We start from the raw sequence: 18049 nt of genomic DNA, 5'->3' as shown, positions 1-18049 counted from the left end.
GAGCAATAATGTAACTCTTATTTAAACTTAACTTGTCATAATTTGCTATTAATATACAAAGACAACAAACTTTTAAAACATTACATTTACTAAGATTCTGGCAATAAGACACAGCATACCAGGCTTGCCACTCAACTTGTTATTGTAAGTCTCAGCTTCAATATGAAGCCTTTTTTTTTTTTTTTAAATCAAAATCCTGCTTTTTACATGCTAAATATCTTGGCAAGTAGGCCATTAAACACAGTAATGAACTTAAGACAGCAAGAGTGAGGAGTTAACAAAAGCTAAACATTGCAGCCTAAACAGAATTCATACAAAAAATAAACTATCACTGGTTACATAAAATTTTCCTGACTGGTTAAAACTTAGTATAAAACATGCATTTTAGAATCTTTAGCTATCAAGTTCAAAAAGTACCAGTGTCTATTTAAAATAATTCCTCTCCCAAGCCAAAGTGTAATCAAAATTAATTCAAATGACATAACACATTCTAATGCTAAAAAATATTCATTATTACTGAAGTGGAGGTAAATCTCAGAGCTTTTGGGGCTTTCTCATGCTGCAAATGGCTGTTTCTCTGGTTCACTGAAAGCAGCATATGACAGCATCCAAGGATGACACTAAGCTCAGTAAAGGGCAAGACTGCTGGTAGCCAGCTCTGACCTCCCTGTGAAGCATGGCTACTGTGTCCAGAATATAGGATGTGTGAGGATCAAAGGCACACTATTCTGCTAGCTAAAGAGATAGCAAACCACCCCCCCAACCCTAAAAGCTCCTTCCCCAGGTAAATAAAAGTATACAAGGGGAAAAAATTAAAATACACTTATTTACAGAGTAAGGGTTTTGAAATATTAATGTAATCCCTCCTTCAAAAATTTTAACTAGAGTCATCTGGTCATTTCTGATTACATCTTAAAGATACATCCAGATTCAACTTCTGTTGGTTTATCCTTAGACACTTCTAGTCAAAAGTATTAATTTTATTCCCAAATATCTTAACCACCAGTATGACTGCAGTGTCTTATCTCCCAGAGTTATCAAGCACTGGAAGAAAAAAAAAAAAGATGTTCAAGCAGCAGGCAACATTTATGGCCCTTTCACACAGTGGCATCTGAGTGGCTACTGAAGAGTCCAGAAATAATTCTAAAAACAAGAAAATTCATGCATTTTAGTAAATATGTTGTAGTTTTCACAGTTGAAATTTCCTCAGACATTGCACTTTCTTTAGAAGGGAATCCTGATTTTTCTTAATGTTATGGTGAGTCAGGACTTGAACTAGCAGCCTTCTTTTCTTCTTCTTACTGTGTTTCTTATGTTTCTTTTCTTTTCGTTTTTTCCTGTAAAGATAATTCCATATTATACATTACTACATAAAAATATGCAAATTAAAAGCATCTTTACCATGCTTCTCCTAAGCTACTACATAATTCCAAACAATCCACACAACCAAGTAAACTACTCAAAACATTTCTCGAAAAGTCTCAACAACCCGCATCATATGAGGACTAAAAGAGTTCTTGTTGATTTTCAAAAAGACAGGGAGAAACTCTTAAGTCATTAGCACATTAACGTAACTTCTAACAAAATTTCCTAAAGGAAATAAATTCAATTGAATCATGCTACCAATCACTATATTTCATGCTATATAACTTCTAAAGGTAAAGTAATTACAGTTACTGGAAAGCAGTAACCACAGAAAACCTAATTGTTTTGTAAGACAGTTTTCAGACAGAACAGAAATATTAAATTTGCTAGTTTTCAGTAAATAGGAACACAGGTACTGTGTACTGCTCAGACTGGCAGCACTAATTGAAGTTGTTGTAATTATTAAATTAAATTATTAAATTAAAATCAACTAATTAGTACAAAGTATCAATATATAGTTAAAAAGTTTATTTTGTTAAGCAAAACAGATGTCTGATTTTTAGAAGAAAATGCCACTAAAGCCTGGTAAAAGTAGTTTAACTGAGTGAATTGAAGGGAGTTTTGCTGAAGTCTGACTCTCCTATTTCTGTTATAGAAGGCAGAACTTTTAGAAACGTAGATACTTTGGAAAGGTGGTACCAAATGAGAGACTGCTGCTAGTGTATTGATATTCAAGAGAAGAAAATGAAAAGCAAGAAAGGAGAAGAGACCTATAAGGATGGTAACAGCAGAGCTTCCTATCCATTTCCTATCTATCAGCACTACCTACTCTCCCCTCTCTCAAAGGCCTCTACCACTCTGTGGCACTAAGCTAATTTTCATCATTCTTTTTTCACTGCATGTTTGAAGTACATAGGGAACTTTACAGAGTCCAAAATCTTGTAATTTGGGCTTTTAAAACTAAGTTTTGGGTATAGGTTGCCTTTTTTTTTTTTTCCCACAAAAGGACAGCTGAGCACTCTCTTCTAAAAATCATTTTCTTCTTAGCTTCCATGACACCTCTCTGCTGGTTTTCTTCTATCACTAAGACCTCTTCATTTCCTTTGCCTGCTCTTCTTCCTCTACTCGGCTTTTCTGGGGCTTCCTTTCGTTGTTTTCCACATACTCTTCCAGTCACATGCTTTACTTTCCACTTAAACACCAATGAAGCCCAAATCTTTATGTGTAGTCCTACACTTTGACCTCAGGACTGTAAGTGCCTCATTAACAGCTCTACCTGGGATGTCTGGCAGGCATATCTGAAATTACCACAACAAAATGCTTCATTTTTCTCTCCAAATCCCCAGCCATCTTAGGTAACTGGCACTACTTATCTGTCATTTTGCTTAAGTCAAAGAATCTAAGCTATCTTTGATTCTGCTCTTTGCTTTAACTCCAATGTCCACATTCAAAGCACCAAGGAAGTCTTACCATCTAAGTTCAAAATGTATCTCAAATCCATCCTTGCCTGTCCAACTCCATTACTATCACTGCTGTACAAACATCATTCCTCACTTGTGCTCACTTACCTCCTGTACCAAAGCATTTACAAAATGTAAAATATTTAAGTCACCTTTGTTTAAAACCCTCAGAACAGCTTCTTATAACATTCTGATGAAAACACACTCTGCGGTGTAATGTCAGTAAGCCTCTGCTTACTTCCCACCCTCATTGTATGGCATTCCTCTTTCCCTACCAGGCATTAAGCCACTTACCTTCTCTTAGTCCCTCAAATATAACAAGCTTATTTTCACTATAGGTCCTTAAGAGCTCTTCCCTCTGCCTAGGATATTCTTTCCTTCGATCTTCATGTGGTTGGCTCTTTCTTATAAATCAGATTTCAGCTTAGTTTCACTTCCTCAGCGAGTATTTCATGAGCCCCTCCCCACAGTATCTCTCTCACGTATCATACTCTTCTATCTTGTACTCCATTATACTCTTAAGACTAAGTGCCTGCACAGAAATGCTTCATACATACACAACTAGCTGAAAGCATAGAAACAGTGAAAGTATGCAAATACTAATGTGGTTATGTCTTAATTAATCTGAACCACAGACCAAAGCTATCTTCACCCAAACTACTTTCACATTCAGAAAAAACAAACAAAAAAACCTTATTTGTCATCGTAGGTTTGAGGCATATAAAACGTTATTTCTGAATCATTACTAGGTGAGCCTTCCTATCAGAGAAGGTACCTCGTTTGAAGAGTCAGGGAAATTCTGGGAAGGAGTTACTCAAACCTACCAATGATGATGTTTTTATTTTTCTTTCACCTTTCCCTAAGAAAATGCCTTCAAAGGTCATCGCTCACATTTATACTGAGGCCCCCTAAATTACTTTGCTGATATTGTTTGCATTCCTCTTTGAAAATAATCTGTTAACCATTTTCTCTCGGTTGATCTCCTTCTTATTTGGATACTACTTCTATTTTCCTTAATTCACCTCTTCTTTCTCTTTTCTTCTCAATTTGCATTAATAGCAGGGTTTGGCTTTAAAAACTATCAAAAGAATCTTTATTAATGAGTCATTTATGTTGTCATATTCTTATTTTTTCATTGCAGCTAGTGCTTGGAGAGGCTTTTTCTGTTATTACCAGATTTGGCTGATTTGAAAGTAACTATTATCAAAGATAACGGAAATCACCATACTTTGGTCTCTCATATTTCATGTTGTAGCTTAAGAAAGTCAAAACAGAAATTTGAACTTATATTTCTTGTTTTTTATTTTTTTTGAGATGGAGTCTTGCTCTGTTGCCAAGGCAGCAGTGCAGTGGAGCGATCTCAGCTCACTGCAACCTCTGCCGCCCAGGTTCAAGCGATTCTCCTGTCTCAGCCTCCCGAGTAGCTGGATTACAGGCACCCACCACCACGCCCAGCGAATTTTTGTATTTTTTTTTTTTTTTTTTAGTAGAGACGAGGTTTCACCATGTTGGCCAGGCTGATTTTGAACTCCTGACCTCGTGATCCACCGGTCTCGGTCTCCCAAAGTGCTGGGATTACAGGTGTGAGCCACCGTGCCCCACTCTGTCGCCCAGGCTGGAGTGCAGTGGCGTGATCTAGGCTCACTATAAGCTCCGCCTCCCGGGTTCATCCATTCTCCTGCCTCAGTCTCCCGAGTAGCTGGGACTACAGGCACCCATGACCACGCCGGGCTAATTTTTTTTTGTTTTTAGTAGAGACGGGGTTTCACTGTGTTAGCCAGGATGGTCTCGATCTCCTGACCTTGTGACCCACTGCGCCCGGCCCTGAGCTTATATTTCTAACAGTAAAATAATGAAATGGAAACAGGACATGCTTGCTACCAGGGCATTTTTTATTTTTCATGATCCATTTTGACTTTCTCCTCCTACCCATTAAGTGAAGCTGCTGAATACACCACACCTTTCCCAACAAATACTTATTTGGTCCCAGTAAATCCAATCAAGCTTTCCCATGACTCATTTTATATTAAACCAAAACACCTATGCTATTGTCTGTAAAAACATTAAGAGATACTTGCTGTTGCTTTTTCTCGTTCTTCACTGCTTTTCTTCTTTTTTGCTCGCACCTAGAAAGTTTCAATTTTTGTGGAGAACAGAAGACAAACATGTAATTTGCACTCAAGGCATTTTTCTTTCATTCTCTATCTTGCATCTTCAAAATTTAAATGTAAAAAACGTTTTGACAATCACAGGACATTTAAAATAACTCCTGTTACATCTCAACGAGGTTTCAATAAAAAACATATAATCTCAGCACTTTGGGAGGCCAAGGCGGGAGGCTTGCTTGAACACAGGAGTTCAAGGCTAGCCTGAGCAACATAGAGTCCCCCATCTCTACCAACGGAAAAAAAAAAAAAATAGCTGGGCACAGTGGCATGTGCCTGTAGTCCCAGCTACTTGGAAGGGTGAGGTGGGAGGATCACTTGAGCCCAGGAGGTTGAGGCTGCAGTGAGCCCTGTTTGCGCCACTGCACTCCAGCCTGGGTGACAGAGTGAGACTTTGTCTCAAAATAGGCAAAAAAAAATCAGCTCTGAAATGAGACAGATTAATGTCTGAATCCTATCTTACTCTCAACATCTGTAAAATGGAGATAATATCCACCCTCAAGGGGAAGTGCCTAAAATACAGCAGGTATTTCTCTCACTCTATGGTGCTCAACAAATGGTAGCTCTATATTCAGTGTAGTTAGTATAAGCCAACAGCTTAAAATTCTAAGTAAGAATTATCATCCCATTTATATTTTATTTCAATCTTTTTGAGTGTGGTACACTGGATTTAAACTAAACTGAGGCAGGGAGCAGTGGTTCGTGTCTGTGATCCCAGCGCTTTGATAGGCCAAGGTGGGAGAATTGCTTGAGGCCAGGAGTTAAGACTCCACCTCTACAAAAAAAGTTTTGCTAAAAATTAGTGGGGTATGGTGGCATGTGACTGTAGTCCTAGCTACTTGGGAGGGTGAGGTGGAAAATCACTTGAGCCCAGGAGTTCCAGGCTGCAGTGATCTATGACTGTACTGCTGCACTCCAGCCTGGGCGACAGAACAAGACTCCGTCTCAAAAAAAAAAAAAAAAAAGAATAAATAAACTGAAAGTTGCCAAAGCTTTCATAAGCTTTCATATTACATGTTAAGCCCAAATGTAAGCTATTTCATAATAAATTTGCTACCATGTAGCAGACAAACATAATACAATACTAATACATTACATATAAAACAATATTTATAAATTTGCCTAATGTTGAATTGTATAATTTTGCTGCTGAGTGGCTACAATATTAAATACATCACAAATACATTAAAATGCAGTCAACAATAAAAAAAAGCGTAAGGACTTAAAAAAATACAACACATAAGCATTAGAGATCACAAGCTCACAACAGAGATCACTAACGCACTAGCTCTTTTTACCGAGAACCTAGGAAACAAGATTTTTATTGTTATTCTTGTTATTACAATGACTAAGGGTGACAGATGTACTGCATCTATATTTAGCCAGGCAGAGATGAGGGATGCTGTCACGCCATGTCCTGAATAGCCCTGTACATCCTCCACAATTTTTGAATAGCCTGCTAAACATTCACGTGATGAACCTGTTTACAATACACAAACTAATTTTTTTTTTTTTGACAAAGTCTCGCTCTGTTGCCCAGGATGGAGTGCAGTGGTGCGATCTTGGCTCACCGTAGCCTCCGCCTTCCTGGTTCAAGCGATTCTCCTGCCTCAGCCTCCTGAGTAGCTGGGATTACAGGCCTGTGCCACCGTGTCTGGCTAATTTTTGTATTTTTAGTAGAGACAGGGTTTTGCCATGTTGGCCAGGCTGCTCTTTAACTCCTGACCTCAGGTGATCCATCCGCCTTGACCTCCCGAAAGGCTGGGATACAGGCGTGAGCCACCACTCCCAGCCCAGAAACTAAATTTTAAAAAATAAAAAAAAAAAAATTTTTTTAAAGAGACAGGGTCTCACTATATTGCCCAAGCTGGTCTTGAACTCCTGGTCTGAACTGATTCTCCTGCCACAGCCTCCCAAATCGCTGAGATTACAGGTGCCACAAGAGGCTGAGCCACTGCACCCAGCCTCTTGTGCAGGATTTTAAGATACATTTTAAGATAATGCCACCACATGGTTTTGAAGGGCATATATAATACACCTGCTAGAGCCTGCATTTTGTTTTTTTCTTAAGATTCTATGTCTTCTGGTGTTATCGCATTGACTGACTGATTAAGATGGAGTTTTGCTCTTGCTGCCCAGGCTGGAGTGTGATGGTGTGATCTTGGCTCACTGCAACCTCCGCCTCCCAGGTTCAAGTGATTCTCCTGCCTCAGCCTCCCGAGTAGCTGGGATTATAGGCACCACGCCTGGTTAATTTTTTTTTTTTTTTTTTTTTAGCAGAGATGGGGTTTCACCATGCTGGCCAAGCTGGTCTGGAACTCCTAATCTCAGGTGATCCACCCGCCTCAGCCTCCCAAAGCGCTGGGATTATAAGCACGAGCCACTGCGCCTGGCCTGGTGTTATGGCATTCAATCATTTACACTGAAATACAATTTCATAAAATTACACATTATTATCATTATTATTTTTTTAGAGACGGGGTCTTGCTATGTCCCCTGGGCTAGAGTGCAGTGGCTATTCACAGGTGCGATCAGAGTGTACTGCGGCCTCAAACTCCAGGGCTCAAGCAACCTTTTTGCCTCAGCATTAGCTTTCATTTCAGGAGCAATTACAAGACACTGCTATAAAATGGGGGCAATAGATCTTACAGGAGCGAGTGCCACTGTTGCAGACCAAGAACAATGAAATCAGAAAGGAGAGAGGCACAAACAAACAAAAATGCAAGACTCAGGGAATGGGGAGATGAGGAATACAGTAGACAGACAGAGCTGGGCAGGACTGATACAGGAGGAGGCTAATACGGAAACGACTAAGGAATCACGAAAACCAGCTCTTGTTGCAATCTGCTACCACCCCTTGTAAGCAAGGGTAAGATCCTCAACTCTTTTAGATTATACTATTGGTGGATTAAATATATTGATCGCCAAAGAAAGCTACAGTTTTAAAGATAAATGATTCTAGGGCAAACTTGGCTTAGATTTTACTGTAACACCAAGAATTATGCAACCTTTAGCCACCATTTACTCTGTCTCAGGTATGATGCAATGCCTTTCGTAATTTATCACCTCATTTAGTTCTCACAACAAAGTAATATGTATGTTTCCTGCCAACATTTCTTCTCCACTTAATCACCTTTCTATGCCCCGAAAAGTAGCTTAAAACACAACGAAATAGTATCAACTAAACTGAGATAGTATATGCAATATTCTATTTTAACAATGTAAGAGAATGTTGGGTTTCAACATGTTGTATGTTACACAGCTTCTTTCATGTAATAAGAATGGTAGCAAAATAAGAAGAAAATATTAGAAGACTAAAAATATCTCAGATTGGAAAGGTATGTGGAAATATGGTTAATTACAAAAAATAAAAGATAATTATCTTCTGGAAAAAAGCAAAACTCATTCTGAAATGAAATAACTTTCTTTTTTTCATACTAGAAAGGTGAATAAATTAAATATGAAGTATTTCTTTTTACTAAGTCATATTTATTAAATCAATTACTAAGCATTTTGAAATAGAGAAAATGGATTTGATCATATACTTACCTCCTCAATATACTCTGATTTCTGACAAGACTTCAGGATGATAAAGGGTTTATCTTTCAGAATACATCTTTTCTCTTTGTTGCTGAGTCCTTTAATATCCTATGAAAAATAAATACATTTATCTTGACTCAAAAAGATACACTTTGTCACATACATTTTATGTTTCTAAGTTCTATTTAATTCTTCTAATTATTACAATTACCCATTTTTATTTTAGAGTGCCTAAAAATTGTAACATTTATGAGGATTTAATTCCATTAAAGCAATATTAAATAAATTGAAAAGAAGTAACTACATATCCATTTAGATGTACTATCCACCTTATTTTCTTAAATTATACAGAATAGACTTTTAAACAGTCATATGAAACCACGCACATGATGTAAGATTTGGTTCCTTTGTATTTTAATTCTTTTGTTTCTATGCAGGATTGGATTAGATAGGCCTAGTACTGCAGAAAAGAAAATAAATGGGTAATTATTTGCAATGATCTAAAAGAATCTCTACATAGTAATTCCTTTAGTGCATTTAAAGTGTTAAATGTAAATATGTGTTTAAAAAAAAAATTTTTTTTTGAGACAGAGTCCTGCTCTGTTGCCCAGGCTGGAGTGCAGTGGCGTGATCTCGGCTCACTGCAAGCTCCGCCTCCCAGGTTCACACCATTCTCCTGCCTCAGTCTCCCAAGTAGCTGGGACCACAGGGGCCTGCCACCACGCCCGGCTAATTTTTTTTGTATTTTTAGTAGAGACGGGGTTTCACTCTGTTAGCCAGGATGGTCTTGATCTCCTGATCTCGCGATCCACTCGCCTTGGCCTCCCAAAGTGCTGGGATTACAGACATGAGCCACTGCACCCGGCCAAAAAAATCTTAAACTCTTAGTATTTTTAATGTTGAAAAAGTGAGTAACTCTGGAGAAGGAGAGGGGACTGAGATTGGGAGTAGTACTTAGGGGCTTAAATACATATTTGAAGAAATAAAAAATTATGACAACACCCAAAGCAAGTATAACAAAATGTTAAGATTTATTAGTTGCATAGTGGATATGCTGGTTATCATTTTATTATTTTTCATGGCACTGTTCTGTATATTTGAAGTAGTTCATAACAAAACAAAACTACACAATGGAAAAGTGTTCACCACCTAATCTTACATAAAAAAATTCAGGATATAAAACTTTTTATACAGCATGAGTCTAATTTTGAAGACAAACAAAAATGCAGAAATAAACTAACAGTGATGATCGCTCTATGGGCTAGATTATAGGAGACTTCCTTTCTTTTCTGCAAACAGCATTGTTATTTTGGCTGAAATGTTAAATGTTAATTGTAAGAAAATGGACTCAAATCCCACTACCAGAGATTAAACACTATTAAGATTTTTGGAAACATCTTTCTACATGTATGTTTACAATATTACATGAATACTTGCTGTTTGGAACATGCTCTTCTCACCCAATAATATCTTTCCATGCCAACTACAACATCATTTATGGCTGCATTTAACATTCACGAAAATGCCAAATTTACTTAACCCATCTCCTTCTGGAGGACAGGAATATGGACTCTTTGCTATTAAAAACAAAGCTGAAATAGAATGAAGTGTAGTACTTGAGTGCAAACTCTTTAATAATGATGACTAAATCAAAGACCAACATAGCCTTCACACAAACGTAATCCTTTTCTCCCACTGTGTCCAAAATTTGTCTGTCACCCATTTATGAATCACACTTTACCAAGAAGCCTCCCTCTCAGGCTCTTTATCAATTGTATCAGACAATACAGTTTGTGTTTTCTTTGTCTGTGTATGTGTGGTATTCTTTTTTCCTTATTAAAGATCATTAATTTTTTGTGTTATATATTCTTAGAAGTTTTTCTTAGTCTGTTCATTGTATTTAAACTTTGTTCACAGTTTAATTTTTGCGATCAGTTTTTGCCATTCAGAATTTGAAATATATGGTCAGAAGTTTCTGAGTTTTGAGGCTTAAGTCTTCCTCACTCCAGTACTATAATATTCACCCTTTCTCTAGTTGCATTTTTATACATTTAAATCTCTGAGCTGTCTGGGATTTATCTGGCTTTATGTAGTGGCCAGCTTTATATTTTCCAAATGATTAGTCATTTTGTTCCAAGAAATGCCATCTTTATCATATTACTACATTCCACAAATTCTCGAATTTTGACCTGGACTCTATACTGTCCCACTGTTTTGTCTATTCCTGTACTAGTACTGCACTACGTTAATTAAAACATTCTTATAATGTGTTAATATCAGTATGGCAAGTTATACCCAGGAACATGTTATGACTCTCCATTCATTCAATCTTCATATGTCTCTGAATAGACTTGTATAGTTTTCTTCAAATAAGTACTGCTTACTTCTTTAAAATTTTCCTATAGTTTTTTGGTTACTACTATAAATGGGATATTTTCTTCCACTGTATTTTCTAATTGAGTATTTTATTATCAGCACTTTCAGAACAATTTTAAATAATAAAGGGGCTAAAAACAATGATTATGTGACTTAAAATTAAAGATTTCATATGATTATAATAGACACAAAAACCAAGTAAAGAGATGCCATGAACCAGAAAATGTTATTTCTTTCCAACAGAAAAATGGGCAAAGACTATGAAAAGCAATGCAAAGAAAATGAAATATGAATGGCTAATAAACAAATTAAGAAGTTCAACCATTTGTATACATTAAATTTGCAATAATGACATCTCCCTGGGTTGACAAGTATGTGAAACAAGGGTATTTTTACACACTAGCAAGAATGCAAAGTAACAAGCACGTGGGCAAGCAAAATGTTCACAAGTTAAATGTACATCCTAGAACTCAGAAATTACAGTCCAAAGTATCCTTTAGAAAATTAACAGTAACTGGCTGGGCGCAGTGGCTCACACCTGTAATCCCAGCACTTTGGGAGGCTGAGGTGGGCGGATCACGAGATCAAGAGTTCGAGATCAGCCTGACCAACATGGTAAAACCCCATCTCTACTGAAAATACAAAAAAGTAGCCGGGTGTGGTGGCACATGCCTGTAATCCCAGCTATTCAGGAGGCTGAGGCAGGAGAATCGCTTGAACCTGGGAAGCAGAGGTTGCAGTGAGCTGAGATTGCACTACTGTACTCCAGCCTGGGTGACAGAGCAAAACTCTGTCTCAAAAAAAAAAACAAAACAAAACAGTAAAAGAAGAAATGGGTAAGAAATATCCACAGCAGCACTGTTTGCATTACTGAAAAATTAAAACAATCTAGATGTCCATAAAAAGGAGAATGAAGAAATAATTTGTGGTGGATTAATTAGTAGAATACCATAAGCAAAACAAACAAACAAACAAACAAACTTGAAAGTATCAGTAAGGATAGATGTCAATAGTAACGCTGAATGAAAAGAAACAAGTTTCAGAAGGAAACACAATGATACCATTTTGATAATACACAATATTCTTCCCATTCCGTAGGTATAACTAAAAAAATAAAAAAAACCACACACACACACAATATTCTGTTATTTATGAACACATACTAATGTAATAAAAGTATATAAATGTGGATGGGAAAGACATGCACTAGTTTCAGGATCAGCTACCTCAAAGGAAGAAATGGTAGTTTAGGGATCTTTTTTTTTTTTTAAGAGATAGGGGTCTTACTCTGTCATCCAAGCAGGAGTGCAGTGGCATGATCACAACTTACTGTAACCTCCAATTTCTCAGCTTAAGTGATCCTCCCACTTCAGTCTCGGGAGAAACTAAGTGATCCTCCTGCCTCAGCCTCCCAAAGTGTTTGGATTACAAGCATGAGCCATTGTGCCCAGTCTTTTTTCTTCTTCTTCTTCTTTTTTTTACATAAAACAAGACCTGAAGCCAATGTAAATCACTTACTAATTCCAGCTGGTAAATATATTAATATTTGTTGATTATATGTGTGTATATTCCTCTGTATCTAATATTTTAAGTACTTAAAAATTGCAGTTCAGTTTTAATATTTCATGTTTCTACGTTACCAGATTTAATTTCACACATACTTTTTTGTTGTTTTTTTTAAACAGGGTAACCACTTATTTTATAATTGCTCTGAAAATCAGGAATTAATGCTGAATTACATCACGTCCTTCTGGCAACTCCTGAAATAATCATATGGTTTCTTTCCTTGATCAGTTAATATGGCAAATCATATTAATAAATTATCCTTGAATTCTTGGAATTGGTCATTATAGTTTCTTTTCTAAGTGTGTTTTTAAGTTAAATTTTATTTTTTTTCAATTGAGATGCAGGGTCTCACTCTCTGTCCCAGGATAAAGTGTAGTGGCATGACCTTGTGGGCTCAGTCTCCCAAGTAGCTAGGACTACATCACGCCTGGTTAATTTTTAAAATTAATTTTTATTTGCAAATTGTTATGTAAACCACTCCTAGGCATATACCCAAGAGAAATGAAAACATGCATCCATACAAAAACTTGTGTTTATAAATGTCCATAGCATCATTATAATAGCCAAAAGGTAGAAACAAAACCAAATGCCCATTAACAAATGAACGGACAGAGAAATCAGCTCCCCCCGCGCTGCCACACACACACACACACAAATGGAATATTATTTAGCCATACAAAAAAACCAAAGTACTGATACACGCTACAACTTGGATGAAATTTGAAAATACTATGCTAGCTGAAAGACACAAACGGTTACATATTATATGACTGCTTTTATATGATAAATCCAGAATAGGCAAATCCATAGTCAGAATGCCCATTAGAGGTTACCAGAGAATGAGGGAGTGGTGGTGATTATTTAATGGATATGGAGTGTTTTTATGGGGTGATGAAAGTTTTGATGGGGTGAGATGGTGGTTGCACAATACTGTAAATACATTAACTAATACTGAATTTTAGTTTTAAAATGTCAACGGTATATTATGTGAACTGCACATAATATACCATTGTATATGGTATATACCATTGTGTACCATGGTATATTAAATGAAACTGAAACTGAATTTCAGTTTCATTTTCTATCATTAAAAAAAATATAAATTGAGTAAAAAAAAAGTGACACTGGTCTATAGTTGTAATACTGCACTCTTTAGGTTTTCTTTATTTTAATAACCAGAGTAACAATTTAAAATGTAAACCAGAAATTAAGATGGGCATAAATTCTGCTTTAACTATACAGATAAGTTATAAATGAAGGTAAAACATCTATTTACAATAGTAAGAAGATTTTTCAATATTTATCTATAGTATATTCAATTTGAAAGAGAAATTAACGTTCTTTAATTGGAAGGGCCTTCTTCAAAATGATTTAAGAAATCAAAGGAAATGGGCCGAGCGCGGAGAAGCCGAGGCAGGCGCATCACCTGAGGTCAGGGTTTTGACAGCAGCCTGGCCAACATGGCAAAACCGTCTCTACTAAAAATACAAAAATTAGCTGGGCGTGGTGACACACACCTGTAGTCCCAACTAAAGGGAGGCTGAGACAGGGGAATCACTTGAACCCAGGAGGTAGAGGTTGCAGTGAGCTGAGATGGCACCACTGTACTCCAGCCTGGGTGACAAAGCAAGACTACATCTCAAAAGAAAAAGAAAAAAAGAAATCAAAATAAATGTTTAATCTGCTCATCTGCATTATTTTGTACTTTTAATCTGAGACAATCCATTAATCTATACAAATTCAAACTCTCGGCCTAGAATACTCTTTTGATCCTTTATCTTCAATAATGAATCCAAATTAAAATTTGCTTTAAATTGAAACAAAATATTACAAAACGAAATAAATACATCTCTTAAGTTAAAAGAGGTACACATTATTATTTCTTTAAGTCAATTAAGTATTGTATGACAGACTATCTTAAGGCAATGTAAGAGTATAGTTACCTTTTCTTTTCAGTTCCATCTTTTGACTTCTTTTCTTTTTTAAACTATCCTAAACAAAGAAATGTAGGTATCAATTTATCAATCAATAAATGCTAAGGACACAGCATTATAGAACAAAGACAAAAATACCCAAAAAGCGATTTGCTCTATGACTGAAAGAAGGCTACTCCAATCCCAGAATATTATTCTAAAAATTTAAGAGAAATGTATGTTATGTATGCATTTGCTTGTAAGCAAACAGGCTTCTTTATTTATCTGGCTGTATACCAAATTTACTCTTAAAATGGTAAGTATTGTCTGTAATACCCACATAGCTTATTTTAAAATAGGACTTCGTGCCATAGACTGTGTGCTTATGGTGGTCACATGCACTGGAGTTGTACTCTAACTTGAGAAGGCAACAATTTCTTCTTTTGAATCCTTTGAGTTCTAGCTATTAATCTTCCTGAGCCTAGTTTCCTTATCCACTTTGTCCACAGATTACCAAATTACTTCCTAAAGTTGTTGAGATTAAATGAGCTAATAAATTAAATGCTTAGAATTGTGCCTAACACATAGTAGGCACTCAATAAATGTTAGCCATCATTATCATGAGACTGGCTCTTCTGTTTTAAAAGACAAAGAGAAAACCAACATTTACTGAGTACTTTCTAGATGCCAGGTATTTTGCCAGAAGATCTCTCACAGGGGCAAGCAGCTATCTGTTATAATGCAGACAGCTGCTTTGGTTTCCTGAGACTCTAGTATAGTGTTTGTCAAACTGTGGTCCATACACACCCCGGTATCAGAAGCACACAGGCCACCTGTTAAAGATGTAGGTTTTCAACTGTAATCAGATACTGTATCAGACTCCGGAGACAGGGCTCAGGAATCAACACTTTTTTTGGAGAACTTTTTAACTTTTTTCTGACCATTTATGTTTGAAAGCCAACTGTGTGTCTGATAATTCTGGTTAGTACAGAATAAATTTAGGTATAATATAGTAGAAAGGACACTGGACCAGATTTTAGAAGATAAAGATTCAACTTTTAATTCTAATTTAGCTGTATCATTTAAAGCCAATGCTTTTTATCTGAACTCTAACTTCTTTACGAAAACAAGGACAATAATGTCAGTTGCCATGGAAATGTGGAGACATGGAGATATATATATGAAAGCATTTGAAAAATTATTAAATGTCACAAGCAAGACATTATCAAGTACATCAATTAAGCAGCATAGAATATCAAAGTACAAATATCAGACTATCTTATTTTTGAATTGAGAGCAACTTAAGGTAGGAAGAAAAAATTAAATGTCTTTGTATCCAATATATTAATAATTTAAATAATTTACCTTACTGTCTGATTCAGTTTCTGACATGGAGCTTTCAGAAGATTTATGTGAACGGTTCTTCTTTTTCTTTCTCCGTTTTCCTTGTTTCTTATCCTACATGAAATATTTTAGAAACATTTGCTTTCTGTCTCAAAATCTAATCTACACATTTATTAATATAAAACTTTTATCAGTGAACAAAATTTAATGAAAGGATCAGTTTCTATACTTTTTTCTTAACACATCACTTTCCTGTTATAAAGATCAAGTGATTTGAATCACATGTAATGCCTAGCATCTAGTCAAATAGCATTTGATTTTTCAAATTTTTTTCTACTGATATTTTTCAGTCAACAAAACAAATTTTAAAATCTAAAAAATATATTACACACCAATAGTTAAGTTTCTAGTTACCGCTCATTCATGTTAGTCCTCTAAGTTATGGATAATTAAATCAAAACCTGGAAGTCAACATTTCTAACAGATATTTCACAATGGGTTTCCACTTGACATTAAAGAAATTAAGAGATATTATTTCATGAACCATTATAAGCAAACCTTACCTCATCTTCGGAATCAGAAGAACTGCTGGAAGAATCAGAGCTTGATGAAGAAGAAGATGAATACTTGACCAAGCACAAAACAATTAAAGCTTGTGAGACGCGAGAATTTTTTTCTTTTACAAAGTCTCTCAAATACTTAGTGAAATCAATCTAGTGTCTGAGAAACAGATGCCATATTCATAAGTCATAAATATGAAAATATAAAATGTCACACTTGTTCCCCGTACAAAAGCTCAACAACTTAACATATGTGGCCATGGTCACCAATCTTTCTCTTTAAATAGCAACAGAAAATTTACTAGGTTATAAGGTGGTTGGCACCTTTTCTATATCAGTGATAGAACAAAACCACTCTTCACAATCAAAGAACCTCTAAGTTCCTTGACTCATCTAGAGTTTAAGTTACCTTTAGCATACAAGTTAAACAAATTATTCTTACTTTTTTTGTTGGCTCTTAATTGTAACATTGAGAAAAATGGAAAACTTTTGCTCACCCTACCAGATTTCTTCTTTTCTTTTTTCTTTCTCTAAGCGGAAACAAAAGTACAAGTCTAAATAAGCTGATGTGAGTTTCCAAATGCATCTATTAACAGTAGTATACAACATTATTATGAAAATCCAACTATGAGATTAAGAATAGCAATAAACTAAAAGTGGTATTACCTGTCTTTTTTTGGATGAGCTCTCACTTCCACTTAATAATTTCTCCCTGTGTTTTTCCAGTTCTTTCTTCCAGTTCTACAAAAAGGTTATAAACACCATCAGAGGCTATCTATCGTTTCTAATACACCTAATATACAGAGACAGCCACTGCTTCCTTCCCTACATCCTCTAATACCTCTCACCCATCTCTGCTTCTAATGACAGGAAAAGAAACACAGGTGCCAATCCTTGACCCTATCACCAAAGGACCTTCTACCGGCTCTTTTCAAAGAGCATATTAAGGGATAGGGGTTCTGTATTATTGAGGAGCAGGTATTATTACTGAAGCTGAGGTCTCTTTTCAACAAAGATGGCTAGATTCTCCGTCTAGTCTGTAAAAATTGAATTAATCGCTACTGTGATTGATACATTATATACATGTTTGTAATCAAAACAAGCAAACAGACTGGGTATAATGGCTTACACCTGTAATCACAGTACTTTGGGAGGCTAAGGCGGGAAGATCGCTTGAGCTCAGAAGTTGGAGACCAGCCTGGGCAACATAGTGAGATCCTGTCTCTATTAAAAATAAAAAAAATTAGCTGGGCATAGTGGCCTGCAACTGTGGTCCCGGCTACTCGGGAGGCTGAAGTGGGAGGACTGCTCAACCCTAACTTGGAATCCAAGTTATCCGAGTCTTAGATGACTTACATTACAAGATGATTATTCTCTATTTTTTAAAGCATCCACGTAAATATAAACTTGTATTCACTATAACAATAACACTTCTAAAATACAGAACCTCTTTAACTGAGAGAGCTACGCCCAAATACTTAGGGTATTTTTTTTTTTTTTTAATGGAGAAAAGGCGGTGGCGGGGGTGGGTCTTACTTTGTTGCCCAGGTTGGTCTTGAAATCCTGGCCTCCCGTTTTGGCCTCCCAAAGTGCTGGAATTGTAGGTGTGAGCCACCAAAACTGGCCAAATTAGTCTTTTTTTTAACAGGTACTTTTACAAACCTCATTCATTTTTTCTTCAAATTCAGCCAAAGCCTTGGAGCCTTTCTTTTCTTTTCTAGTTGCTCTTTTACTTCTTCCCTTAAAAAACAGAACGAAAA

At 36.2% G+C, this 18049-nt stretch overlaps 1 protein-coding gene across 2 annotated transcripts in view; it reads right to left on the bottom strand.

Annotated features, from left to right (window-relative positions):
* The window catches only part of FAM133B (family with sequence similarity 133 member B), a 30061-nt gene continuing 12012 nt past the window's right edge, over positions 1-18049 (bottom strand). The window contains exons 4-11 of one of the 2 annotated variants that reach the window (XR_001885170.1): positions 16956-17030; positions 16787-16819; positions 16293-16355; positions 15751-15843; positions 14416-14464; positions 8540-8638; positions 4904-4951; positions 1-1337 (exon numbers count right to left, since the gene is read on the bottom strand). Coding sequence is in view for 1 of the 2 variants with exons in the window: in XM_017870305.1 (XP_017725794.1) it covers positions 14390-14464; positions 15751-15843; positions 16293-16355; positions 16787-16819; positions 16956-17030 (339 nt within the window). In the remaining variant the exon portion in view is untranslated. Of the gene's footprint in view, positions 1338-4903; positions 4952-8539; positions 8639-14374; positions 14465-15750; positions 15844-16292; positions 16356-16786; positions 16820-16955; positions 17031-18049 lie in introns of those variants that run through there. The other variant, XM_017870305.1, reaches the window with a different exon arrangement.

Source organism: Rhinopithecus bieti, unplaced genomic scaffold (genome assembly GCF_001698545.2).
Source record: "Rhinopithecus bieti isolate Rb0 unplaced genomic scaffold, ASM169854v2 scaffold_5191, whole genome shotgun sequence".
Classification (NCBI taxonomy): domain Eukaryota; kingdom Metazoa; phylum Chordata; class Mammalia; order Primates; family Cercopithecidae; genus Rhinopithecus; species Rhinopithecus bieti.
Note: the sequence above shows the minus strand (reverse complement) of the source record. Positions and strands in the feature narration are given on the sequence as shown.